The 11,351-nt window shown below is 51.2% G+C and overlaps 1 protein-coding gene and 1 long non-coding RNA gene across 4 annotated transcripts in view; one reads left to right on the top strand and one right to left on the bottom strand.

The window, feature by feature from the left end:
- Window positions 1-6,961, top strand: part of ENO1 (enolase 1, (alpha)) — a 16,881-nt gene extending 9,920 nt beyond the window's left edge. For 2 of the 3 annotated variants that reach the window (XM_011938234.1, XM_011938236.1), the window contains 7 exons: window positions 104-173; window positions 1,201-1,334; window positions 1,945-2,365; window positions 3,541-3,742; window positions 4,294-4,402; window positions 4,694-4,752; window positions 6,533-6,961. In XM_011938234.1, coding sequence (XP_011793624.1) covers window positions 104-173; window positions 1,201-1,334; window positions 1,945-2,365; window positions 3,541-3,742; window positions 4,294-4,402; window positions 4,694-4,752; window positions 6,533-6,602 — 1,065 coding nt within the window. In that variant the 3' untranslated portion in view covers window positions 6,603-6,961. The remainder of the gene's footprint in view (window positions 1-103; window positions 174-1,200; window positions 1,335-1,944; window positions 2,366-3,540; window positions 3,743-4,293; window positions 4,403-4,693; window positions 4,753-6,532) is intronic. The other variant, XM_011938235.1, reaches the window with a different exon arrangement.
- The window catches only part of LOC105509142, a 20,422-nt gene extending 11,705 nt beyond the window's left edge, over window positions 1-8,717 (bottom strand). Inside the window, exon 1 of the long non-coding RNA XR_001001391.1 lies at window positions 8,699-8,717. This is a non-coding gene — a long non-coding RNA (uncharacterized LOC105509142). The remainder of the gene's footprint in view (window positions 1-8,698) is intronic.
- Window positions 8,718-11,351: the final 2,634 nt, after the last annotated feature.

An 11,351-nucleotide genomic window follows, 5' to 3' on the forward strand; every position in this document is an offset into this window, starting at 1 on the left:
ATTTTTATTTTACGTAGTTCCAAAGTCAGATTCCATGGTAGGGGAGCAAAGACTGTGCAGATAAGAGTGACACCAACCCCTCATTCTCCCCTCTCCCTCTTAGAAACTGAACGTCACAGAACAAGAGAAGATTGACAAACTGATGATCGAGATGGATGGAACAGAAAATAAATGTGAGTGGCCCGAGGAGGCATCTTTACTGGGGAAGATCATGAAGTCTCCTGAAGACTTTAACAACTTTCAGGAAGAGGTCCATGATCTTAGTGATGAGCTAAATGAGCCTGTGGTCTCCTCCCATTTCTTTGCGTCACTCTTAAGAAACCACACTTTTGGCTGGGCGCGGTGGCTCACACCTGTAATCCCAGCACTTTGGGAGGCGGAGGCGCGCAGGAGATCGAGACCATCCTGACTAACATGTGAAACCCCGTCTCCACTAAAAATACAACAGGCCGGGCGTGGTGGCTCAGTCCTGTAATCCCAGCACTTTGGGAGGCCGAGACGGGCCGATCACGAGGTCAGGAGATCGAGACCATCCTGGCTAACACGGTGAAACCCCGTCTCTACTAAAAAATACAAAAAAACTAGCAGGGCAAGGTGGCGGCCGCCTGTAGTCCTGGCTACTCGGGAGGCTGAGGCAAGAGAATGGCGTAAACCCGGGAGACGGAGCTTGCAATGAGCTGAGATCTGGCCACTGCACTCCAGCCTGGGCGACAGAGCAAGACTCCATCTCAAAAAAAAACACAACAGATTATTCAGGCCTTGTGGCCTTGTGGTGGGCGCCTGTAGTCCCAGCTACTCGGGAGGCTGAGGCAGGAGAATGGCATGAATGGGGCAGACGGGATCGTGCAACTGCACTCCAGCCTGGGCAACAGAGCGAGACTCCATCTCCAGCAACAAAAAAGAGAAATCACACTTTTGAGTATCAGGAGCAAAACCAGGTGATAATAGCCTGTCAGTTCGGTTACTCAGAACAGCTTTGCTCCTTATAATGAATTCAGCAGTTCCTACAGTTGGCCAGAGCTGGGCTCTGTCTTAGAGGGGAAAAGCAGTGGTGAGTCCACAGAGAATGCTATTTGCATTTCTAGTAACAGTGTGATGAGGGAGGAGATGGCACAGAATGCAACCCTAGGGACAGTACAGCAGGAGAAAAGCTGGTGAGTCAGAAATGATTTCATTCCAGTCGGTTCTCTTCTGTTCTAGCTAAGTTTGGTGCGAACGCCATTCTGGGGGTGTCCCTCGCCGTCTGCAAAGCTGGTGCTGTTGAGAAGGGGGTCCCCCTGTACCGCCACATTGCTGACTTGGCTGGCAACTCTGAAGTCATCCTGCCAGTCCCGGTGAGTGGTTTATTGGAACTTCCCAAGCAAGGAGTTGGGGGTTTCAGCTTGCTGTTGGGGACCCAAGACCTCCTATGCCTTGATCTCTTAACACATGTGACTCTCCCAGCACAGCTCTGCCCCTTGTTAAGTGTGACCTTGAGCAGATAATTCAACTTGCCTGTGCCCCAGGTCCTTTATTTGCAGTGGAGGCTCGGGTAGGAAATGACGGCAGTACTTTCTTTGCTAGGCTGTGAGCATTAGCTGACATAGTCACTAGTGTTTCTCTGATGATCATGAATTTGCAGTTATCACAATAGACCTGGTATGAACTGGTTGCAGTAGTGCACACCTGTAGTCCCAGCTAATCAAGAGGCTGAGGCAGGAGGATCACTTGAGCCCAAGAGTTTGAGACCAGCCTGGGCAAGACCATTATAGTCAGATCCTGTCTCTAAAAACATGAGTCAGAGACCTGGTGAGCATTTCATGGCCACCCTGACCCCACTGATGCTCCTCAAGGAGCAAGTCTTGGGCTCATCTGTGAGCTAGGTGGGGATGGTAGGACCGGAGGGGCCTGCTGCCCTGTAGGGCTCTCTGGGCCTGGTCCCATGCTTCTCTGTTCTCTCCCCAGGCTTTCAATGTCATCAATGGCGGTTCTCATGCCGGGAACAAGCTGGCCATGCAGGAGTTTATGATCCTCCCAGTCGGTGCAGCAAACTTCAGGGAAGCCATGCGCATTGGAGCGGAGGTTTACCACAACCTGAAGAATGTCATTAAGGAGAAATACGGGAAAGATGCCACCAATGTGGGGGATGAAGGCGGGTTTGCTCCCAACATCCTGGAGAATAAAGAAGGCCTGGAGCTGCTGAAGACTGCTATTGGGAAAGCTGGCTACACTGATAAGGTGGTCATTGGCATGGACGTAGCGGCCTCCGAGTTCTTCAGGTCTGGGAAGTATGACCTGGACTTCAAGTCTCCCGATGACCCCAGCAGGTACATCTCACCTGATCAGCTGGCTGACCTGTATAAGTCCTTCATCAAGGACTACCCAGGTGAGTGTTCCCGGAGTGCCATCTTCCTTTCCTGCCACTGACCTGCAGCATGGCAGCTGGAGCATCTGGCTGGCTGGGGATGGGGAGGGTGTGTCTGAACCTCTGGCTCCCGTGGGGGATTCGTCAGGGGGCTTCCCCCCAGTTATACATACACAGGGCTTCACAGAGGTTATTGTGTAGCTGAGGAGCTCGGGTGCCAGCAGCGACATTGCATTATAAGTCGTTCATGGTATGATTATCTCCCGTCTCTGTCTCAGGAGCAGATGCGGTCTGTGCTCCATTAGACAGGCGAGGGAACCAAGCCTTCAGAATCAGCACAGCCACTTGTTACTGAGATGTATTATGCTTCCTGTGAGCTGGGAATATTCATTTTAGGCTCTGTGTGTACACAGGATAGGGACTGTGACTTCTACGGGAGAGGAAACTGATGGGCTGGTTGAATAATCTGCCCGAGAGCACACAGCAAATAGTGGGGCAAGAATTCAGACCAGGAAATCTGACTGCAGAGTCTGTGCATTTAACCACTACCCTAAACAACTTAGTCAAGGTTGAGCCAAGACCCAAACTCAGGTCTTCTCACTTCTGAGTCTGTGGCTCCATTCTGATTTTCAGTGGCACTAAACTCAAACCACCCTAGACAAATAAGTGTCCTCCTCTTATAGGTCTTAAAAAGTTTTTTTGAGACTGGGCATATGGTGGCTTACGCCTGGAATCCCAGCGCTTGGAGAGACTGAAACGGCATCCCTTGAGCCCCAGGAGTTTGAGATCAGCCTGGGGAATATAGCAAGACTCCATTTCTGCAAAAAAGTTAAAATAAGTAGCTGGGTGGGTGGGAAACCCCTGTAGTCCCAGCGACTCAGGAGGTGGGAGAATCGTTTGATCCTGGGATTTCGCAGCTGCAGTTAGCTATGAGTGCACCTCTGCACTCAAGCCTGGGTGACAGATTTTTTGTTCTAGATCTATTGACCCGGGATTGTGGGTGACTTGTCCCCGCCGCAGGAGGAGGTTGGTGGAGCACATTGTCTCAGGGATCAGCTGGGGAGCCATCCCTGTCCCATAATTTTGGGCAGTGTGAGGCCAGGCGAGCAGCAAGTCTAGGGGGAAGCAAGGCTGGGCATTGCAGAGGAGCACACTGGGAGGATCACACTGATGAGGCGTATCCCTCCTCTCCTTAGTGGTATCTATCGAAGATCCCTTTGACCAGGATGACTGGGGAGCTTGGCAGAAGTTCACGGCCAGTGCAGGAATCCAGGTAGTCGGGGATGATCTCACAGTGACCAACCCAAAGAGGATTGCCAAGGCCGTGAACGAGAAGTCCTGCAACTGCCTCCTGCTCAAAGTCAACCAGATTGGCTCCGTGACCGAGTCCCTTCAGGCGTAAGTGTCTTCCCAGGCAAGCAGCTTTCCTGCAGCTATGGCTTGTGAATCAGAAAAGGGCCCCTTTGTTCTGTTGATGGGGAATCTGCTGGCCAGAATGTAGGACACCTTGGAATTTTAACAGGTTTTGTGTTTGAACTCGGGAGCCTTTTAAATCACAGGCCCAAAATGTTGGACCTGTAATCCCAACGTTTTGGGAGGCCAAGGCAGGAGGATCACTTGAGCTCAGGAGGTCAAGACCAGCCTGGGCAACATAGCAAGCAGATGTATTCTGTGAAGAGCTCAGTCAGAGAACACTAGTCTTTCTCCCTTCAAGGGAGGCTGAACCCAGTGTTTCAACTATGAAGAGGGCTAAGAAGGTCCTGGGGGTGGAAGAGTTCAGAGGAGGGTGAGGGTTGTCCTCTGTGCTCTTGACAGAGCCCAGGCATGGAGAGCCTTAGCCATTAACAGCCCCTTCACTGCTCTCCTGCTGGCACCGAGAGGTAATGGCATTGGGGTTTGTGGCACCAGAAAATGGGGTCATGCCATCCGGGTTGTCTCTTGGCTTCCAGGTGTAAGTTGGCCCAGGCCAATGGTTGGGGTGTCATGGTGTCTCATCGTTCTGGGGAGACTGAAGATACCTTCATCGCTGACCTGGTTGTGGGGCTGTGCACTGGGCAGGTAAGAATGAGCGTCTCCTCCTTTCTTCTCTCTGACCTCAACTTCCTGGAAGACCCAAAACCAGTGAAGCTCCGTGTCTGTCCCCGTTTTGCTCATGTCCCCTGAGTTGCTGCCCTGGTTTCTGAGCCTGAACAGAATGGGGGCATGAGGGCCCTGCTTGTATGTTGTAGCCCCCCCCTTTCCTAGGCTCAGATCCTCTAGAAATTCTCTCTCTGACATCACACCCTCTCCCTGCCAGAAATGCCTGCAAAGCCTGTTCACTATAAGCAAATGGCCTTTCTTTTCTCCTAGATCAAGACTGGTGCCCCTTGCCGCTCTGAGCGCTTGGCCAAGTACAACCAGCTCCTCAGGTAAGGAGGGCTCTGGAGAACAAGGGGCCTGTGGTTTACCAGCTGGGGCTGCACTCAGTGTAGGCACTGCCCTCCCCCAGGAGCTCCTGGCTCTGGGAACGGGTACAGGGGCAGGTGCACAGTGCAGACAGCCAGGCCCTGAGCAGGCTTAGATCAGGGCAGCGTTAGGCCTAGACCCCACCCCCTGGGGTGCCATCAGAGGCAGAAACCTGCTCCGCACAGTGCTGCCCTCTTCCTGTAAGAGAGAATGGGACCCCCTTTGACAGCTGATCCATGACTTTCTTTTTTTTTTTTTTTCTGCAAGCTCTGCCCTCCCCGGGTTCACGCCATTCTCCCGCCTCAGCCTCCCAAATAGCTAGGACTACAGGCGTCTGCCACCTCACCCGACTAATTTTCTTGTATTTTTAGTAGAGATGGGGTTTCACCATGTTAGCCAGGATGGTCTCGATCTCCTGACCTCGTGATCCGCCCACCTCGGCCTCCCAAAGTGCTGGGATTACAGGCTTGAGCCACCGCGCCTGGCCCCATGACTTTCTTAGAGCTTTCAGAGAGCCTCTTCATGATCTGTTTCAGCATATTTAACCCGTTTGTGGATATGGAGCCAGGGCTCAGAGAGAGGAGGAAAAAGTCGAAGGGCACATGGCCGGGGTTCCACTTCTCAGCGCTGTGGGGCTGTTCTGGTCTCCCTTTCCTGTCCGTGTCCTTGGGAAGCCCCTAAACACCAGGAGACTTGTCCCCCTGTCCCCCCGCCACCCGCTTTTTGTTTTTGTTTTTTTGAGATGAGGTCTTGCTCTATTGCCTAGGCTGGGGTGCAGTGGCGCGACCTCGGCTCACTGCAGCCTCCGCTTCCCAGGTTCAAGCAATTCTCCCACCTCAGCCTCCCGAGTAGCTGCAATTACAGGCATACCACCACACCCAGCTAATTTTTGTATTTTTAGTAGAGATGGGGCTTCACCATGTTGGCCAGGCTGGTCCCGAACTCCTGACCTTGGGTGATCCGCCGACTTCAGCCTCCTAAAGTGCTGGGATTACAGGCGTGAGCCGCTGTGCTCAGCCAATAATATACCACTCCCCCACTGACTCAGGCACCACTGGGATACGAACCCCCTTTTTAGTTATTTTCTGGACTTGTAGGGAAACAGAACACCCATTTCCTAAGTTCTCCCCTATTACCCCTTCATTAAAACTGTATCCTGGAAATTTTCATACACACACAAAGAAGCAGGTGAACAGTAGACTCAGGGCTTTTTTGTTACTTTGTTTGAGACAGGGTCTTGCCATGTCACTCAGGCTGGAGTGCAGTGGGGCCGTCATAGCTGCAAACTCCCATTCTTTTTTTGCTGGGGAATTTTATTTACTTTTATTTTTTTGAGACGGATCTCGCTGTGTCGCCCAGGCTGGAGTGCAGTGGTGCCATCTTGGCTCACTGCAACCTCTGCCTCCCAGGTTCAAGCAGTTCTCCTGTCTGAGTCTCCAGAGTAGCTGGGATTACAGGTGCCCACCACCATGCCTGGTTAATCTTTTTTGAATTTTTAGTAGAGACGGGGTTTCACCATATTGGTCAGGCTGACCACAGGTGATCCTCCCACCTTGGCCTCCCAAATCTGGCTTCTCAGAGAAGCACAAGTTCAGAGGGTTTAAAGAAGGTGGACAAATTCTGTGTTCTCAGCTTCCCAGGAGTGGGGCTGTGTCTGACCACATCTAGGATGGGAAAACTTACAACTTGAGGTCTGACTTTTCTTTTTTTCCTCCCCATCTTTTTATCTTTCTCCTCCCCAAGAATTGAAGAGGAACTGGGCAGCAAGGCCAAGTTTGCCGGCAGGAGCTTCAGAAACCCCCTGGCCAAGTAAGCTGTGGGCAGGCAAGCCCTTCGGTCCCTGGTGGCTAAATAGACCCTCCCCTTGTGTCAGCTCGGGCAGCTCGAGGCCCCGACCAACGCTTGCAGGGGTCCCTGCTAGTTAGCGCCCCTCACCCACCGCCGTGGAGTCCGTGCCGCTTCCTTAGAACTTCTGCAGAACCAAGCTCCCCGGAGCCCTGTTTGGCAGCCCTAGCTTTGCCGTCGTGTAATCGGCCCAAATCACTGTTTTTCTCGCCTTACTTTCCACCAAGTGTTGAGTCATGTGAGCCTCGTGTCGTCTCCAGGGTGGCCACAGGCAAGATGCCCGGTGGTTTTGTGCTTAAAATAAAAAGCCTCAGTGACCCATGAGAATACTCCGTGTGCCTGTGTAGGTTTGGAACAATCTGGGTCTGTCCTTAATGTTCAGGGGGCTTGGCGAAAGGGTGTTGGCCCTTTGAGAACTAAGGTTTGGTGTCGTAACAGCAAGGGATGAGGATCCATTGAGGACATTTTCCTGGGTCCTTGGGAAGGGAACTAGAGGCAAAGGCAAGAAAAGAGACATACACGGTCCCTCTGGGGTAGTGGGGTCACAACAGGGAGTCTAAGCTGGGAGGCAGAGCGAGACACCTTGTTTGGAAGAAACTTCAAATGCAGGCCTATTTGTAGATTATCTTAAGGATGGTGGCTACTAGGTTACACAGCCATATTGTTCAGACCAGGAAGACTCCAGGGAAAAGGTGGCCATCCTGGGAAGAGCTGGCATAGGGTCTCTTCCTGGGCAAAGCAGGTGAAAGGAGGATTAAAAGGGAACTCTGGGAGGAAGGTAGAAGGGCATCGAGAAGACCCCAGGACCCGATTTGAATGAGTGAATTCCACTCCTCGGTTTCTCGAGCTTCGGGTTTCAGGTGCTCCGAAGCTGTCATTTGTAGCTGGTGCCGCTGCATTGGATTATGCTGATGGAAAACTTGCATGTTAGAGAAAGTACTGTTCTAGGGTAATGCTGAACACAGGGTGCGAAGAATACGTTTATTTAAAAGTGAGAGATGAGGCCAGGTGTGGTGGGTGGCTCATGCCTATAATCCCAGCACTTTGGGAGGCCAGGGCAGACGGATCTCCTGAGGTCAGAAGTTAAGACCAGCCTGGCCAATATGGCAAAACCCTGCCTGTACTAAAAATACAAAAATGAGGCTGGGTGCAGTGGCTCGCGCCTGTAATCCCAGCACTTTGGGAGGCTGAGGCTGCTGGATCACAAGGTCAGGAGTTCGAGACCAGCCTGGCCAATATGGTGAAACCCTGTCTCTACTGAAAATACAAAAATTAGCCAGGCATGGTGGCAGACGCCTGTAGTCCCATTTACTCAGGAGGCTGAGGCAGGAGAATCACTTGAACCCGGGAGGCGGCAGTTGCCGTGAGCTGAGATTGCACCACTGCACTCCAGCCTGGGTGACAGAGCAAGACTCTGCTTCAAAAGAAAATTAAAAATGAGCCGGGTGCGGTGGCATGCGCCTGTAATTCTAGCTACTCAGGAGGCTGACGCATGAGAATCGCTTGAACCCAGGACATGGAGGTTGCAGTGAGCCAAGATCACGCCACTGCACTTCACCCTGGGCTACAGAGTAAGACTCCATCTCAAAAAAATAAAAATAAAAGAGATGAGAAACTGGTTGCCATCTGCACCTTGAGGAGGTCTCATATTCTATTACTTGATTTTTCTCCTTAAAAGAAGTATCTTAAGTTGCGCGTTCCAATGCACAGTCAGGGATCTGGGGAGCCCTCTTGTGGACATTCTTGTTCATTGTTTATCTCAGGATTTAACCTGAGAAGCAGAACCAGTAAGGAGAGGTATGGATATTAAGAATTGATGGCCTGGTGCAGTGAGTGGTTCATGCCTGTAATCCCAACACTTGGGGAGGCTGAGGCAGGAGGATCACTTGAGCTCAGGAGTTCAAGACGGGCCATGTGCAACATGGCGAGACCCTGACTCTTCAAAAAATAGAAAAGTTGGCTGGGCATGTCGGCGTGGTCCCAGCTACTCAGAAGGCTGAGGCCAGAGGATTGCTTGAGCCCAGGAGGTCAAGGCTGCCGTGAGCCAAAATCGCACCACTGCACTCCTATCTGGGTGACAGAGTGAGAGCCTTTCTCAAAAATAACTGGCTTCTGTGATTGTGGAGCCTGGGTAAGCATGTCTGAAATTCACAGGGCTGCCCGTTGGGAAGGGGCAGCCTTCAACACCTGACGAGCCTCCAACACCTCGTTTATGGAGTTGGGCAGATCTAGAGTAATTAGGATAATTCCTCAGCATCTACTTATTAGTAACTTTAATTATCTCTGCAACATAGCTTCACAGTAATACCTAGATTAGTATTTGATTGAATAACTGGTGACTTGTCAAATTGACATATGAAAGCCATCATGGTTCCCCCCTTGTCAGCTCTACACCCATACACATTTCCTTAAACTATACTTAATCTCCAGATAATGACAGTAACAAAGTCATTCTCCTGCCTAACTTAATGCAGTCATCCCACATAAAACCGCAGATAATAACCCTGTCCGGGTTTTCATGACCAGTGTCTGAGAACTGATCCTGGAGGGAAGTAAATCATGGAACTGGGTCTGACAGTTACGGGCGTGTTCTACATCTTGTTTATCTCAACTCGAAGGCATCAAGTTAGCATGAGTATTTTTCAGTTTGGTTTAATGTCAACATTTCCTGACTGTGAGGTAAACCTCGTTTATCACTCTTGAGGTTAGATGGCAAACCCAGGTAGACAGGATCCCTTCCAGTCAGCACCACCCTGAAAGGAGGCTGCTGGACTGGGGTTGGAGCTATTTCCATTGCAGGCTGGACTGAGCGGTTTACCACATTGACCCTGGAGACATAGGGGCCCCAAATAAGGAAAGCCAACTGTGACTAAACTTCCTGACCCAGCAGAAACGAAGCACATTCCTGGCGCTGACTGGCAGATGTAAGCCGAGCAGAAGTGCAGGCCTCTGGGCCCTCTCCTGTGGAGCCTGTCCGAAGCAGGACAGGCAACATGAATACGTTTCGAGAAAGCCATTCTCTGTGAGACATTTAAGATAGGTCTGGAGTTAGCCTGGGCTGAAAAAAAAAAACTATTTATATATATAATTCAGTTTTGTTTTTTCTGAGACAGCATCTCACTCTGTCATCCAGGCTGGAGTACAGTGGCATGATCTCAGCTCACTGCAACCTCCACCTCCTGGATTCAGGTGATTCTCCTGCCTCAGTCTCCAGAGTAGCTGGGATTACAGGCGTGCACCACCACGCCCAGCTAATTTTTGTATTTTTAGTAGAGACAGGGTTTCACCATGTTGGCCAGGCTGGTCTTGAACTCCCGACCTCAGGTGATCTGCCCGCCTTGGTCTCCCAAAGTGCTGGGATTACAGGTGTGAGCCACTGCACCCAGCTGAAAATAATAGTAAAAAAGTAGCTGGACATGGTGACAAGGCCCGTGTAGTCTCAGCTACTCAGGAGGCTGAGGTGGAGAGACTGCTTGAGCCCAGGAGTTGTGAACTGTGATCACTCCAGCCTGGGCAGCAAAGCGAGACCCTGTCTTCAAAAAAAAGGTAAATTGAAAGTTTAAAGCAATGATACTGAAACGTGGTCACATTAGAATCACCTGGGAGGCTTCTGAAGCTTCTATATCAGGACTCGCCCCAGGTCAATTAAGTCAGAACCTCCGGGTGGAACCCAAAGCATCAATATTTTTTAAAGAACCCCCAGCTGACTCCAGTGTGCAGCCAGACTTGAGAACCACTGGTGTAACGAGTAAATGAATTTCAGAGGTGGTGATAACCACGCAGGGCTAGAATGCCAAGCTTTCAAGGACACAATGAGAGGCAGCCAGGCTTTCCCTGAAAAGCCCAAAGTCCTGGTAATTTTCATTTGAATGAATGCAGCCGAGGCAGGAAGGTGGCCTCTGAGTGCCACCAACACAGTCCACGGGGCTGTCGTAGGAGCCTGCTTCTTAGCAATGTGTTCCATACCAGGGCCTGTAGATGCATCCACACAGCTGTCCCTGAAGCAGCGGGTTCCCAGCAGCCCCTCCCCGATAGCAGCCACAGTGCAGGCAGCAGTGTCAGAGAACACAGAGCCAGGCTGTGTGACTCTGGATTCTGGCTTTTCCCCCAACTGTGCTTCAGTTTCTCCAGCCATAAAAGGGGGCTAAAAACACAACAGTACGACCACTCAAGGATGAGCACACATAGTACTATAAATGATCACACTAACTCGGGCTCCCATGCGGAATAAAACGATTCAGCTGAACAATCAGGTGCCGATATATTTAGATAGGAAGAGGTGCAGGACATAGGGAAAGGGGAGGAAGGTGTTTTGGCCTGTAATCCCAGCACTTTGGGAGGCTGAGGTGGGTGGATCACTTGAGGCCAGGAATTCGCGACCAGACTGGCCAACATGGCAAAACCCCATCTTTACTAGAAGTATAAAAATTAGATGGGTGTGGTGGTGTGCGCCTGTAATCCCAGCTACTTAGGAGGCTGAGGCACGAGAATCACTTGAACCTGGGAAGTAGAGGTTGCAGTGAGCCAAGATTGTGCCATTGCACTCCAGCCCGGGCGATAGAGTGAGACCCTGACTCAAAACAAAAACAAGGTCAGGCACAGTGGCTCATGCCTGTAATCCCAGCTACTCAGGAGGCTGACGCATGAGAATCGCTTGAACCCAGGACATGGAGGTTGCAGTGAGCCAAGATCACGCCACTGCACTTCACCCTGGGCT

Source organism: Colobus angolensis, unplaced genomic scaffold (assembly GCF_000951035.1).
Source record: "Colobus angolensis palliatus isolate OR3802 unplaced genomic scaffold, Cang.pa_1.0 Scaffold170, whole genome shotgun sequence".
Lineage (NCBI taxonomy): Eukaryota > Metazoa > Chordata > Mammalia > Primates > Cercopithecidae > Colobus > Colobus angolensis.